The 14,002-nt window shown below is 35.9% G+C and overlaps 2 protein-coding genes across 7 annotated transcripts in view; both read right to left on the bottom strand.

The window, feature by feature from the left end:
* LOC145726005 (uncharacterized) overlaps positions 1 to 10,654 on the bottom strand; it is a 29,461-nt gene extending 18,807 nt beyond the window's left edge. The window contains exon 1 of one of the 5 annotated variants that reach the window (XM_081974957.1): positions 10,227 to 10,654. In XM_081974957.1, the coding sequence (XP_081831083.1) occupies positions 10,227 to 10,320 (94 nt within the window). In that variant the 5' untranslated portion in view covers positions 10,321 to 10,654. The remainder of the gene's footprint in view (positions 1 to 10,226) is intronic. The other 4 variants (XM_081974943.1, XM_081974938.1, XM_081974955.1 and 1 more) reach the window with 4 other exon arrangements.
* Positions 1,552 to 6,056, bottom strand: LOC145729423 (uncharacterized). 2 transcript variants are annotated; one of them, XM_081980188.1, is made up of 3 exons: positions 5,714 to 6,056; positions 4,617 to 5,428; positions 1,552 to 2,804 (listed from the first exon to the last, which is right to left on the bottom strand). In XM_081980188.1, exons 2-3 carry the CDS (start codon positions 4,671 to 4,673, stop codon positions 1,791 to 1,793), a joined length of 1,071 nt encoding a protein of 356 aa, XP_081836314.1. In that variant the 5' UTR covers positions 4,674 to 5,428; positions 5,714 to 6,056; the 3' UTR covers positions 1,552 to 1,790. Both variants share the same exon structure in this region, with proteins under 2 accessions (XP_081836314.1, XP_081836320.1).
* Positions 10,655 to 14,002: the final 3,348 nt, after the last annotated feature.

The raw sequence follows: 14,002 nt of genomic DNA, 5'->3' as shown, positions 1-14,002 counted from the left end.
AAATTCTACTTATTTAGTTCGGTTTGCAATTTTAATAACGTTTTATCGATAAATTTTAATTTTTTTTTCGGTGCTATTCAACACTTTTTGCTGCCCTGAGTTACAAGCTATTTTCATTTTGGTTTAATGTAACAGATTTGTAAATGGAGGAAAATTTGAATTTCGATTACAGGAAACCTTTATTTCAAATGTATTTCATTAATATCCATTAACACATATTATATTTTTATCTACAAACAGTTGCGGTCAAACTAAAACTGGCCATAGGAAAACAGTGTAACGTATAACTAACAGTGTTACGTGTTACACTAGTTTGGCATCAAACTTAATGCAATTGTCCAATAGTGTTGAAATAGTGTACAGACAGTGACAGTAACTTCTGAGCGTTATGTTACCATGCTTGAAACATTTCTGGCTGCAAAAATTCACAGTGTACATGGCATTGACATGGAAAACACTTTGGTTTGAAAATCACATCATTTCCAGGAACGGTGATGTAGTTTGGCCGCCTCTTTCCCCCGATTTATCAGTATGCGATGTTTATTTATGGGGTTACTTAAAGAGTGTAGTTTACAATACACATCTCAAAACCCTACCCGCACTCAAAACAAGAATTACAGAGGAGATCGAAGCAATAACGCCTGACACTTTGCACCAGGTCATGAAAAATTTTCAAAATTGACTTGCTGAATGCTTCCGGCAAAACAGACATCATCTTCGCGAGGTAATCTTCAAAAATTGATGTTTTCTTTAATTTCCAATGTTGTAGTGTACATTTAGCACCCTAGATAAATATTTCAAACACTTTTTCCTTCTTCAAAAGTTCCCATCTTTTTGCGCCACCCTGTATTTAATTATTTTGGTCAATAACTGGGGTTTTAGGTAGTGCACAAGTTTTGTTTCCAGAATCTAGTGTACAAGATTCCAATACATTTTAAGGACCGTAAAACTTTTAATTACATTATAAGCTTTAATTAAGCTTTTTGCAAATTGAGAAATGCCTAACTGTAAATTAAAAACTCAAAAGTATAAGCGGTCGTTAAGAAAGTATGATCGAAGATTTAGGATAAGATATTCAGATTAAGTTAGGTTGGTATTAGGACTGTAAAATTATATTAGTAGAGAAGAAAGTTAGGTTGTTTTTATGTTGATTTTGATAAAGAGAGAGAGGATTGGAAAATTATAAGATTAATCGACTTACCTGTAAGGATGATTAATATTAATTTTTCGAGCTTGTCCGTAGATATAATTACACATGTAGTTTCCGTGAATCATGTTCTCGGCACGACGTTTAGAGCAAAAAAATTGTTTACTTTCCCCTTATCGCTGGTCGTTGTCCCGATCCTGGTATTCATTCCGTTGGAGTAAGAAATCGCTTTTGTGGGTTTGAGTACTACCTCTACAGTGGAGGGTGGGTTTGTAATTATATCTACGGACAAGCTCGAAAAATTAATATTAATCATCCTTACAGGTAAGTCGATTAATCTTATAATTTTTCTTCGCTTGTCCTTGATATAATTACACATGTAGATGTTTAGAGTAGAAAAGCGATTTCAAGCGGCGAAAATGTATTTAACATTAATATTAATTTGATGAACAAAGTATAATACAAATTGATGAACAAAGTATAACCAAATTACACAAAGAAATATGGTAGCCGCTACAAAATAATTGCTTATTTAACAATAACGTATGGGATAATTCTCCCTTCAACACAATAATGTTAACTACAGAATTAGTAATAGTAACTTAACTCTTAAAAAGTAACTCAAAATAAGTTTAAACAAATTTTACTTTTCAGTGTTTAACACTACCTTAGCAAACTCTTCTCTGGGCTTAATCAAGGGTCTATTATAAAATTTAAAAAACGTATTTGAGGACGGAGTCCAACCAGCCGTGTGGCGTATTATTTCGAAGTTTACGCCCTTTCTAGAGGCCGCTGAAGTTGATGCGTGGCGAGTACTATGACCGGAAAAAATTCCAGTGTCAATTCCACCTAACTTGAGTACCGATAGAAGCCAGCGACTTATAGTCTGTGAAGTTGCTGGGTGAAACGGTTTCCTATGAGTTAAAATTAACTGTTCATTGTTCTCACGGAATTTCGACGTTCTTTCAAGATAACTTTCAATAGTGCTCGCCACGCATAACTCGGGTGTTTCTTTGAAGAAAGGAAAAATTAGAAGAGGTTGAAGTTTATTTGGAGCTGATGTTTTGATTCTTTCTGATATTTGTACTTCTATTTTCTGATCGTGCTTTAATATGTCTTTAATTTTTATTTTTGACAAAGTTTGCACCCTGCTTGCAGACGAAATTGCCATTAAGAAAACTAGTTTATAGGTTAGGTGCTCCAAATTTAAAGAATTTAATGGATACCATGTTTTTAAGAGTGAAAGTACAGAGTCTGGATCCCATATAAAGGGATATCTCGGTTGTGGAGGTATAGTATTTCCTACACCTTTTAAAAATCTGTTGATGCATTTTCGATCTTGTTCATTCGGCGAGAGTATTAGATTTAACGCCGATCTGTACGAATTAATGACAGAATAAGACATACCAGTGTCTACAATGTGTGTTAGGAATTCTAAATAATTTGTTAGGTTGTAAGTCAATGGATCACCAAATTGCTTCTGTTTGCAAAACAACCAGTATTTTTTAAAACAGTTGGTGTATTGCTTGAGTGTGCCTTCTGATAAGGAATTAATTACGATTGGTATCGCTGCTGCTGGAATCCCTCTGTTTTGATAAGCGATCCTGATAATTTCCCTGCCACTAGGGAAAGCTTCTTGGCCAGAGGATGACTGTTTCTGAAGGGAGATATGAGTAGATTAGGACTAGGATCAAAAAGTATCGGTTCCTTAATTAATAGTTTTTTAAAAATTGGGAACCAGGGTTGCCCGGGCCAATTCGGAACTACCAGTATGCCTACTGCTTTTTCTTGAATAATTTTTTCTAAGGCCCGTGCAACGCACGAAAAAGGAGGAAACGCGTAAAAGTAATATTTCTTCCAAGTCGTTGTAAATGCATCTACTAAAAAAGAATTTGGATCCGGGAACCAAGAAATATATTTTTTACATTTATTATTAATTCTAGAAGCAAACAAATCTATTTCCGGTTTCCCAAAATTTTTTATGATTTTTGTGAAAGCATAATAGTTTAATTGATACTCTGTGTCAATTGACAATGATCTTGACTCTTTGTCGGCTTTTATGTTGTCTGATGACGTAATGTAACTAGCAAAGACTGATAGGTTTTTGTTTTCGCACCATTCCCAAATAAGCTTCGTGGCATAATTCAAGTGCTTAAATTTCACACTCCCTCCTCGATTTATACAGGAGATAGCTGTTTGGTTATCAATTCTTAATAAAATTCGAATATCATGTTTATTTTTGGTCAGTGACTTAAGTGCGTAAAGTGCTGCTTTTATTTCTAAAAAATTGATGTGCATTCGAGACTCCTTTTTATCCCAAAACCCATGAAACATTCTTTTCTCACAAGAAGCACCCCAGCCAGACGGCGACGCGTCTGTGAAAATTTCTAATGCAAATTGTTGTGGCTTTATGTCTTGTCCTTTCCCAATGTTTTTTTTTTTTTTTCCACCAGGATAATTCGATTTTCAGTAAGCTGGGAATTTCGATTTTTCTATTGTAATTTTTATAGTCGTTCGAAATAACTGAATGTTTTAGTATTTCAAAAACTTTTAAGTGAGTAAACCCATATTTTGTTGCAGGGCATGATGCTACTAACTTCCCTATTAACTGTGCAAATACCCTAACAGTACAATGTGTTTTTCTCTTAAATTCCTCAATTTGACGTCTTAGAATTTGGGTCTTTTCTTGCGGTAAGGAAATCTTCATGCTAATTGAATTAAAAGAAAATCCGAGAAAGGTAATGCTCTGTTGAGGGTCTAATATACTTTTGTTCACATTTATAATGAATCCTAATTTTTCTAACAGATCTGTAGTAGTTTTTATGTTATTTTTACATTGATCTTTGGTATCAGCAATAAGTAACATGTCGTCCAGGTAAGCTACTAACAGAATATTCAGTTTTCTAAGAACTGCGGATACTTGTTTAATTATTTTAGTGAAAATAAATGGCGCTATGCTTAGGCCAAATGGGAGTGAGTTAAACTCATACAATACGTTCCTAAACTTGAATCTTAAGTATTTTCTATAATTTTTATGTATTGAAAGTAGAAAATAAGCATCTTTGAGGTCAATTTTAGCTAAATATGTATTGGGAGTCATAAGTTTCAGAACTGTTCTATGGTCTTCCAATTTAAAATGTGGCGCTTCTATGTGCGTATTGAGATTTTTAAGATTTAAAATAAACCTATTTTCTCCATTAGGTTTCTTTCTTAAAAAATATGACGATAGAAATTGACCTTTTATTGGGACACATTTTGAAATAGCCCCAATTTCTATTAGATTATTAATAGAATTAAAGTAATCTTTATACTGACATCTTTCGATGCTAATTTTGGGTTCCCGCAGTTGTTTCGGTTTCGAATTAAATTGAAGGGCTATTCCCTGAACCCAGGCCAAAATCCTGCTATCTTGTGTAACATTTTTCCACGCAAGTGAAAATTGACTTAAGCGCCCCGCGTATTTAGTTACCTTATTTAAACAGAGTATTTCCTGCGATAGTATTTCTGTTCCTTGTGATCGTTCCATTTCTTCCTTCTCATTGGCGACTTCTCTTCTTTCTGTTCCTTGAATCTTCCCTTGTATTGAGGGCGCTGGAAGTTTAAAGGCTGCCGGTTCTTCTGTTGACTTCCAGATGCTGCAGTTGTCATAAGAACAGTTTTCTTCTTCAGCTGAGTGCTTGATTTTTTTAAGATTTGATCGTTTTTGAAAACTTCGTGAAAGTCTTTCCCGAACAGATGCTCGTCCATCTTAACATTTTTGGCTACTTTAGCACAATCTGGATGTACCTAAATGCGGCAAAATTTTGAACTTTCTGTGAAGAGAAAGAGCGTTGTGTACATTAGCTATTATTTGACAGGCCTCACCGAGGATTATTGTGTCATTAGCTAGTTCAACGGCTGACAAGTTCTTGTTAATCACGGTGGCAATGGCCGAAAGCCCGTGGGCTAGTTGCATTTGCAAAGTTGTAATAAATTTATCATGCTTAATAGCTCCATCTGGGAGGCATGGTAGTATTTCTTGGTTTGTTTTTGGTGGGATTAATTGCACACAATTTTCGGGAATTTTGAATTTGTCCGTGATTTCGGTTCTTTGTGCACTGGTTAGCCCAGATTGCAGCACTGCATTCCATCGTAATGCTATTTCATTGTGTATTGCGGCACCAATTTGTGCCTTCTCAATAGGTTTACTACCAAAATAGTCGAAATTTATTTCTGCTTGTTCCCCTGATGGAGCCACGGTCTGTATTTCCTCATTACTAGGTTCTTCGTCCGAGGAGTAATCTATGTATAAAAGGAAAAAAGTCCTTTTAACTTATTAGTAAGTACTTGTATTTTATGACTTTAATTGTAACACACAATTTGTTAATGTTGCGCAGTAACGAGTGTTACTAGTTTTGGCTAACGCATGTTGCCTGAGATTAATTGAGATCGCATGATCTCATCTCATTTAAAATTTAGTGTATGTAGAAGAATAGCAAGTGCTACCTTTCTATTTGGCGAGCGCGTGCTGCCTAGAGTGTTGTAGAAATCGCATGATTTCACTCTTATTTCAACATTGTTACTTACTGGAAGTTTCACTGGATGAGGAATGAGACGAAGAAGAATCACTTGAAACCAGTGAGCTCAGCTTATTCTGAATCTTCTTAAGCTTCTTATTGAGTTTTTTCACTTCACTTTTCTTTTCCACACTACTAATTTTGCGTTTCGGCATTTCGATAACAATATTCCACTACGCGATTTTATTTTCGACGCGTACCTTGAACACGACAAAACGGAATGAATACCAGGATCGGGACAACGACCAGCGATAAGGGGAAAGTAAACAATTTTTTTGCTCTAAACGTCGTGCCGAGAACATGATTCACGGAAACTACATGTGTAATTATATCAAGGACAAGCGAAGAAAAATTAGTAAATGTATGTCGTTCCTTTGTAAAATTAAGATTATTTGGTTTTATTGATGAAAAATGAGTAGAATTCTTACAAGTACCTAATAATATTAACCGTTTTTTTTAAACTAAATCAATGATATATGACAATAATGACCCAGTTAGAAAACATTTGCCACTTAATAAACAATCAACTTGGCACAATCTCGCTCATTACTTCTGCATACAAGAGATAACGTTGCTATAGATATTTTAGGGGGTAATAAAGCAAATCTAATTATCTCAATTTCTAACCTGTCAGAAATTATTCATGTTTCTATCTTCGCATAAACGTCGAATCTGCTATCGACCCTGGGATCATCACATATACATATTATCCCATCACAAGATGTGGGGGAATTTAATTCAATTCAATCCACAGACAGAATGTTTTTATAGATTTTTTTTTCATTTTCTAAATGCAAAGCAATAAAAATATAACGTTGGCATATAGTAACTCAGGCTTTTTAATCTACGAAACCATAAAGTAGCGGCGTGTGAGAGTTGAAATAGGAATTGTTTTCATTTCTTATATTTTACCGCCCGCTTTACAACTTTCGTATTGAATTAGTGGACTTACGTTGAATTTATATTAATTTTATTATCAAGAAAAATATTACACACGTGGAGTATGAGTGAAGACACGTGACCTATTTATTCTCGAAACAGCTGCAGTATTTGCACTTTTCCAGAAGAAAATACGTCGGTTGACATAATCCATGTTTTGCTTGTCATAAGAAGGACTTTTTACTGAAATGACAAAATCGGTCGAGATGACTAAAATTAGGGTCTTTTCAGCAGTAATTGACCAGCAACCAGAATAAGACTAATTTTTTGTGAAGCCCCAAAAATATGATTTTCTTCTAATTCAGCTCATGTTCTTTTACCCATTTCCATATTTAGCATTATTCACTTGTAAATAATGGATAGAAAACAACACTAATGAGACTGGTTGGCACATGACCAGTGACATTATTAAAATGCATTTGTTTTGCTAAACAATTTTGAATTTTGTATACCACTATTTTAGGACATACTTGCATGTTATAATTATGTATTAATAAGAAGATCCACGCAAATTGATAATGTTTTTAAAACAATCCCAAAACTGAAATGTGTTAGGGTTTCCATATTAATTTTCAAGTCGTCTTCAAACCAGCTTGAGCTTTTGACAAAACGCAAAAACATGTGTCATTTCAGAACGTTTTCACGTCAGTTGTTAGTTAATTGCTTTATTAAACTAAAAAGCAACGATAAATCTAATTTAATTCAAAGTCAAAAAAGAAGTAAATTGACATTTCCAAGTTGACAATAATTGTGAAGTGTTTTGTATCAGCGTTGGGTAAACTTTACCAAAAAGCTAATTTACTACATTTGCGCCGTCATGACAGAACTAGCATTGACTACTGACAGTAGTGAGTATTAAACTGACACTAATGACAGCTAATTGCTGTAAACGTCAACTCAGCTGCACCTTCTCGAACTTTTTAAACTCGGTTTTAAAACTTTAAACCAAATCTAAATGTAAATTTCTTGTGTTTTATTTATGAAGTTAATAATTTATAATTACTATTAATAAACAACGATCATAAACAAAGAACTTTTCTTTAACCTCAAAATTTAAAGTGTTACACTATGTCACAAATGTATAATTTACGACAATTTGTCTTTTTTATTTTTTTGTTTTTTTTTATTTCTAACCTTATTTGCAGAAATATTCCAAAACCGAAAAAACATTTGCATTGCCACTTTTTATCAGCTATACGATGACGGTTTCATTTTGACATCATCAATTTTCTTTTTTGTTATGGACGCCATATTGGATTTTTACACCACCAAATACAGCATTTTATTCTGAATTCAGTGATGATTTGCTTTATAAATGACAAATTAATTCAATAAAAACCAATTTTGGCTTAGCTGGCTTTGAATACCGTCAAAAATGCTCTAATTTTAGAGTCTAAGATAAAATGGCAACAGTTACAGCAAAACGGACACCAGATTCATGTTCTCCATGCCAAAATTAGTTAAAATGGCCTCTTGTTACGTCTAAATCCAATATGGCAGCGGTCAGTATAGTAGGCCAAGAAAACCCTTCATTTCAAGAAAATGTCGGTGCATTTTTCCAAAAATCAATTAATTATTTGAAACATTCCGTAGACATATCACATGATCTTAGGTAGCTAATGAATGGCCCTATCACGTGACGTTGAGCGCGCACTGTTACGTTGCCACGTTTGGCCACTAGAGGACGTCAAATTTGATTACCTTTTTACGGATATTTTGCTAAATCTCTCAAAAACGGTTTGAGTGGGCAGTGTGAAATTTTTACTATGTAAGCCCCTCAAAGAGACGCTTTTTTTTAAATAAATATAACATTTTTCCGTACACCGCACCGGTTGACCTTAAAAAATAAAAAAAACAGATTTTTTGACGTTTTTATAGGGGGTACCCCATAATTTTTTTGGAAAATGTTTGAATTTTGAAAATCAACTTCAACTGCCTTTATTAGTTTAGGATAATGGTAGATATGTGAGGTAAAGTGTCATTTGTCAAAATGTCATTTTGTATGGGTGCCATGTTTTGAAAACTGCCAAAAATGTGCCAAAACAAAACGGCGACAGTTACAGCAAAACGGACACCGGATTCGTGTTCCTCATGCCGAAATTAATAAAAATGGCCACCTTGACAGGTTTATTTCCAACATGGCGGCGGTCAGTATAGTATCCTAGAAAAAAGTTTAATTTTTGCTAAAATAATGTGTAAGAGTGAAGAAGTTTTCATTTGGAAAAAAAATTAATCGAAAGTAGTGCAGTATAAATAATCTCGTTTGACAGATACTGTTAAGTCATAGTCATAAAACTTCTCATAAATTCAAAACCAACTTATTGAAGTAAAATTAGTTTTTATTGAATTATTTCGTCATTTATGAAGCAAATCATAAGTTGTCATACATCACTGAAATCAGAATTAAACGTACTAATTTGACGTTTAAACATTTAATATGTCGCCCATAAGAAAAAAGAAAGTTGATGATGACTGCCGACAGACGAAACGTCGGGCGTCAAATACGAAACCGTCATAGTATATCTGATAAAAAGTGGCCATGAAAATGTTTTTTTTTCCGTTTTGGGATATCTCTTCATATAAGGTTAGAAATAAATAAAAACAAAAAATCTAATTTTCACTTTTTTTCGGACATCTTGGAAGTACTAATTGTAATTGAGCAACTTTGCCCCAATTTAAACTTTTTCGTATCTCTTATACTTTCCGAGATCCCAATGGTGAGGGTCGAATTTGAATTACTCTGTATCCCGATAAAATTTCAAAAATTGGCGAATCTTCCTGGAGGTGAAATAAGATTGGAAGCGAATTGAAAACGGATTTACATGACAAAATTCAAATTCAAAACTTGAGTTTTGAGAACGTTTTAAATTTGCATGGAGCGTACAGTAATAATCCCCTTATCTAATAAACTAAACGTCCAACGACATATACATATTTACAGAATATGTTTCTCTTATTTTTGTATTTCCTACATGTCCAAGTAGTTTGTCCGTATCTAATCATTTCAAAGTTTATTAATTAGAACACAACTAGTGCAGAGTGTATTGTTTTTGAGATTTATAATAAATACTAATTAAAAAGGTATTAAATAATTTGCGAGATAATATAATAAACTAGAATAAAATGTTCTCTGTTTTAGCGGTATTTAGTCAACAAAACAGTCGGCAGCAAAAACGTAATTTTTCATTCTGGGATTTAACAAGTTGAAAAAACACCCAATATTTTGTAGGTGAAAACGTTGCAAAAAAGTTAATTTAAGCAAATTTTATTTACTGTGCTTTGAGAAAATAAAGTAATATTGTTATACCACCCCACTCCATGAAAAGAATAGTTTCACAAAAAGAAAACCTAGCTTGGCTGTATTATAGAATGCGCTTAATAAAATATCAATATTTGCTGGAATGAGATCCACTTATATTCTACCGACTAAAGAACGAAGTGGCTCAATTTAACTTTGAGTCTTGTACTAATTACGTTAACTGCTAACTAAGCATACCGTTTCCCAATTATGTTATACGCTTCAACACTTGAAAAATCTGCAACCGCAATCTACTTAGCTAATGAACTATTGTGTTGAATCTTACCTCTTTTTATCGAAGGAGAGTTCCCAGCTAAAACGAATATAATCCTCGTGGCCAATAGATGACAACATAGTAACAAAATGATCTTAAATCCCATTTCTGACGTATATCATGATTTTAATTATCTTCTTGTATTTTGCGCTGCCACGTCGCCGATCATTTCGAGCAAAAAAGCTGTCTCGTCGTTACTGCATCGGTTGAAGTTTTAGAGCCCGAAAAATGCTCAAAGTACGATTGTTCGTATAGAGATAATACGGCAATTCGCGACAAACGACCTATTAATTTACGTATCGAGCTGAAAAACGGTGCACGGATAAAATAGAGCAAGCTTGCCCGGGCAGCGAAATAGAGTCTATTCCAGACTGTCTTTATGATACAGCTCGAACTCTAAAATTTCCTGCACGCTACAGGGTCTGAGCGAAGATGACCGAACGAAACCGACGTCGCTCTATCTCCATTTATTCGAGCTCTAACAACGGAGGCCACGATTTGAGGCATATGATTTTCAAAGCCTTAATTTTGCCTGCCGGGTGAAAAACTGGATATTGAGGCGGAAAGTTTAGGAAAGATATTTTTAGTGAGGGAACGATGCGGCACGAAATATTGCGACAGCACGACACTAAATCAATTAAATCATTAAATTTGTAGCTCCTCAAGTTTAGCTTAGATTTAAAAATAAAAGAGTATATTTATGTCAATGCATGTTTGTGTTCCTCTTGACATTATTCTCGGTCGTTGTAATTGGTTTTTGTGTAAACAAAACATAGAAATTTTTAACCGTTATAACCCCAGTTTTTAGTGTTTCTACCTCTGGCGCTCAGTTTACATAGAATTACCACTAGGTGTTTATAATGAATACTTTAAATAAATAAATTTGAGAAAGTTTTTGACACGGAAAAACCTTTACACAAAACTAAATAAACTAAATAACGTATTATTCGAGTTCTCATGAATTCAACAACTCTACTAAGTTATAACTAGAGCTTAACTTCTTAACGAGACGGCAAACATTTCTAATCTAGGAATTTCAAGGTTCAATTGCTTGAAATTAGCTAAGAGCTTAATGAGAGCTTTATAAACGTTGTTCGCTCTGCGTCAAAGAGCAACAAATTTCTGTCTCAAGACCAGATTATTGTAAAACTTAAAGAAAAGTAGAAAACAGAAAAAAGAAGTTTTTTAGAAATAACCTTATTGTTATTTTTAGGTAAATACTGTACTAATCCAAAATTAAAGTGTTGATAGTTATATTCCGTGAGTGGGCATATTCTGCCCTCCAACGCGACCGCATGGGTATTGTGGCTGACACATAAGTTAAAGCTCATCCAGAATACTTACTCCCTGAGGAACCGAATAACTGCTCTGGATGAGAGGTTGTCCATTTCTCCTGGGCGTACATCCGCCAGTTCAAATATAGAAGACCTGGAGTTGGCCAGAGCGGGACAGCTGCACAGTAGGTGCGCGACCGACTCGTCATCTTCCATACACCAGCGGCATTCAGCGTCTTCCGCCAGGCCTATCCGGTGCATGTGAGCCCTTAGCTGACAGTGACCGATGTACAGCGCCGTCACTGCCCTCAGGTGTGGTCTGCTGAGTTGCAGGAGATTGTTGGTCCTATTCTTAGAGGGCCCCCTAATAAACTCCTTCGAGTGAGCCAACCCTGTAGTTCTCAGCCATAGGTCGGAGTGTTCCTGAGAACACCACTCCACGTGATGATTTTCTTTGTGCCGGTTCTGGGCCGATGTAGATCGCCTGAGGAGAGGGCACGAACAGCGGCCTCACTGTCTGTGAAGATTTTTATCGATTTCCGCCTAGGAGGGTTTTTATTCAGAACAGATCCCGATGGCGTAGAGTTCAGCCTGCAGGACCGTCGGTGTTCGTCCCAGTCTCTCAGTCACACAGACCCCCGTCTTGGCACAGAAAGCCCCGGCTCCAGTCCCTTTTGATGACTTTGAGCCGTCCGTAAACCAGCATATATCTGCTCGGAGTAGGTCATCAGCCCGTTCTGCCCAGTCCACTCTCGATGGTATGAGGGTCCTGTAGCAGAAATCGGTGTTAGCCGTGCCCAGCAGAACATCGGAGGGCATAGCAAGGAACTCGCGATTTTGAATTTCCGCAAGTGGACCTCGAGGCTTCATGTATGTGGCCAGAACACGGGTAATATGAAGGAGCCGGTAGGACGCCATCCTTGCCTCTCTCTTCAGCAGGAGCTGAATGGGGGGTAAGTAAAGGGAGCACTCTAACGCGGACGTGGGCGTTGTCTTGAACGCCCCCGTGATTAAAAGGCTGTCTTTGGATGGAAGGCAGTTTCTTCGCTACGGAGCTCTGGCCGTACCAGACTAAGGCCACGTAGGTCAACACAGGTATAATTGTGCTGGTGTAAAGCCAGTATATCTGCGGGATTTACCGCAGTTGCTTTTGCATCTCCAAAGCAGGATTTTAGCTCTACTGACTAGTCTGTCCACATGCAGGTTCCAATTGAGTGTTTTATCTAGAATGACTCCCAGATATTTCACCTGCGCCGCATATGGTGTTGTCTTACCAGAGAGGGAGGGCGGTTTAAGAAATCCCATCTTCCTCCTTCTGGTAAAGGGTATAATTACTGTTTTGAGCGGATTTACCCTAAGGCACTCCTTCTCGCACCAGCTTTGTCACATTGAGGACCTCCTGTACGGTGGGCGAATAGTCGTCGTCTCGGACTCCTCTAATGAGTATAGCTAGATCGTCAGCATAAGCCTGGACCTCGACGTTCCAAAGAGCAAAGGTGGCCAGCAGATCGTCCACCAAGAGACACCACCACAAGGGAGATAAAAACTACAAGCGGCAACACTGCAATTTGCTTCAAAATGTGTTTGCAATGTCGCCAAATTGACAAGTTCCATGTATATTGTTGCCAAACTGAAAAATTCTACCACTTGAGTTCAAAATGTTATGACCTGGTTGCAAAACTGACAAATTCCACCAATTTGATTCGAAATGTGTTGGGAATTTTCGTATTTCTTCCGCAACTTTCCGAAAAGATACCCGCAATTTTGGTTTGTGTATTTCACATTGAAAATTTTGACATTTGGTGTCGTGACAAACTGTCAATGTTGTCATTCAATTCAATAATGTTGTCACATCACAGACACAACACGCAATATTGCCTTTGCACCATCTTAACATATTGCAATGAGGGTGAATTGACCTATTGTTTCAATGACATTTGATAGAATAGAATACAAGTACAATGGTTTTACTAGTTTTCTACTTGCCAGTGGAAAATGCGAGTATTGACTGATCTGACAAGTAAAAATGACAATTGACAAATTACGGTAAACGATCCCAGCAAGGTTTATTTTCTTCCCGATTTCCTATTTGGGAAAGTTTCTAAGAGGGAAAGTTTCCGCATGCCCAACTGTAGCAAATTTTGACAAACAGACAAATTCTATCATTTTGATTCCAAATGTGTTTGCAATGTTGCTAAACTAACAAATTTTTAATTGAAATTTGTTTGAAATGTTTCCAAACTGGCAAATTCTACCAATTTGGTTCTAAATGTGATTGCAGATTGCAGAGTTTTGAGTATCAACATTCATCGACTATCGGTTTTTACGGACCTATTTGTACTTAGGTAATCAATTAAGTAAGTTTTTTCACAAATGAAAGAACCGTTATAATGTAGGAATAAAAACTACTATAAAACATATTTCTTTTTTCCGTGCCTTACTGATGATGTATGGACATTTAACTCTGAATCACTGCTGTATAGTTTCTAAAGTTTCTGATAAACTTCCCAGTAC

The sequence above is a fragment of the Ips typographus genome, linkage group LG1 (assembly GCF_016097725.1).
Source record: "Ips typographus isolate SLU linkage group LG1, UJ_Ityp_2.0, whole genome shotgun sequence".
Lineage (NCBI taxonomy): Eukaryota > Metazoa > Arthropoda > Insecta > Coleoptera > Curculionidae > Ips > Ips typographus.
The sequence above is the reverse complement of the archived record's forward strand: the minus strand, read 5'-3'. Positions and strand labels throughout refer to the sequence as shown.